The following is a 2,063-nucleotide window of genomic DNA, read 5'->3' on the forward strand; positions in this document are numbered from 1 at the left end:
AAATCCTTTCTTCTATTCTTTTAGTATAGTTTTAATATAATATATATCATAAAATAATAAATCAAGCCTTCTGAAACATGGAGTCAGATCCTCATCTCTTCCCTCATCCTCGGACCCCTGTGAACACCATCACAGAACTTTATCGCTGTTTCCATAAAAAACTTTTTCCTAATATCCAGCCTGTATTTCCCTTGGTGCAGCTTGAGGCTGTGCGCTCTGGTTCTGTCAGTGCTGCTGGAGAAAGAGCCCAGCCCCAGGTGAGCACAGGCACCTTTCAGGAGCTGTGCAGAGTGATAAGGTCACACCTGAGTCTCCTTTTCTCCAGGCTGAGCACCCCCAGCTCCCTCAGTCGTTCCTCACAGGGTTTGTGTTCCAATATTTTTCCATGGGACTGAGCCCCCTCTCCTGACGTCCATTTTCCCCCTCTCCTCAGGGAACCGCCTGGACGAGGGCTCGGATGTGGAGTCGGAGCCGGACCTGCCGCTGAAGCGGAAGCAGCGCCGCAGCCGCACCACGTTCACGGCGGAGCAGCTGGAGGAGCTGGAGAAGGCCTTCGAGAGGACCCACTACCCCGACATCTACACCCGCGAGGAGCTGGCCCAGCGCACCAAGCTCACCGAGGCCCGCGTGCAGGTAAGGCCCGGCCTAACCGCGCACAGCCTGGTCTAAGGTGTTGTTCAATATAAGGTCTAAGCCCACACACTCCCCGGAGTAACCCTGTGCATCCCTGGCTTAACCCTGCACATCCTGGCTTACTCTGTGCAGCCCAGCCTAACCCTGCACAGCTCAGCCTAACCCTGCACAGCCCAGCCTAATCCTGTGCAGCCCAGCCTAACCCTTTGCACCCCTGGCTTAACCCTGCAAGTTCTTGCTTACGCTGTGCAGCCCAGCCTAACCCTGTGCACACCAGCCTAACCCTGCACAGACCAGCCTAATCCTGTGCAGCCCAGCCTAACCCTGTGTACCTCAGCCTAACCCTGCACAGCCCAGCCTAATCCTGTGCAGCCCAGCCTAACCCTGTGCAACCCAGCCTAACACTTCACAGCCCAGCCTAACCCAGTGTAGTCCAACCTAACCCTGTGCACCTCAGCCTAACCCTGCACAGCCCAGGCTAGCCCTATGCATCCTGACCTAACCCCAGGCTTAACCCTGCCTAACCCCACACAGCCTGGCCTAACCCCACACATCCCAGCCTACCCGCAGGCTCCCCAGCCTAACCCTGTATATCCCAGCCTAACCCCACGCTCTCCAGCCTAATCCCACTCTCCCCAGCTTAACCCTGTGCTCCTCAGCCTAACCATGTGCGCCCCAACCTAATCCTGCACTCCCCAGCCTAACCATGCTCTCCCCGGCCTAACCCTGCGCAGCCCAGCCTAACTGCACTCTCCCTGGCCTAACTGCACTATCCCTGGTCTAACCCCACTCTTCCTGGCCTAACCCTGCTCAACCCAGCCTAACCCTGCTCTCCCTGGCCTAAGCCCACTCACCCTGGTCTAACCCTGCTCTCCCTGGCCTAACCCTGCTCAACCCAGCCTAACCCTGCTCTCCCTGGCCTAAGTCTACTCTTCCTGGTCTAACCCCGCTCTCCCTGGCCTAACCCTGCTCAGCCCAGCCTAACCCTGCTCAGCCCAGTCTAACCATGCTCTCCCTGGCCTAACCCTGCTCAACCCAGCCTAACCCTGCTCAGCCCAGCCTAACCCTGCTCAGCCCAGTCTAACCATGCTCTCCCTGGCCTAACCCTGTGCAGCCCAGCCTAGCCCCACTCTCCCCACCCAGAACGTGGCTGCTCCTTCCCTGCTTCATCTTAACAGAGCAAAACCTTTGCTTGAGCGGGGTTCAAACAATCAAAGTAAAGCAGATCTGTACTGGAGGCTTCCAGCCGGGCATGGACACACCCAGTCATGGGATTCCTGCGATTTGATGAGGGTGATTAATTAGGATTTCTGACTGGTACAATGGGGTGTTCAGTTGTCGCAGGAGTTCACCCCATGTCAGCCCCAAGAGCTTCTTGGCCTGGTTTTCTTCTCAGATTGTGGTTGGAAAACAAAATGTTCTTGGAAATA

General features: G+C 56.5%; 1 protein-coding gene across 1 annotated transcript in view; it reads left to right on the top strand.

The window, feature by feature from the left end:
- Nucleotides 1–2,063, top strand: part of PAX7 (paired box 7) — a gene marked incomplete at its 5' end in the record, with an annotated part of 151,422 nt that overhangs the window by 59,834 nt on the left and 89,525 nt on the right. The window contains one exon of the mRNA XM_031062982.1: nt 434–633. Within this exon, the coding sequence (XP_030918842.1) occupies nt 434–633 (200 nt within the window). The remainder of the gene's footprint in view (nt 1–433; nt 634–2,063) is intronic.

Source organism: Geospiza fortis, unplaced genomic scaffold, assembly GCF_000277835.1.
Source record: "Geospiza fortis unplaced genomic scaffold, GeoFor_1.0 scaffold4, whole genome shotgun sequence".
Taxonomy (NCBI): domain Eukaryota; kingdom Metazoa; phylum Chordata; class Aves; order Passeriformes; family Thraupidae; genus Geospiza; species Geospiza fortis.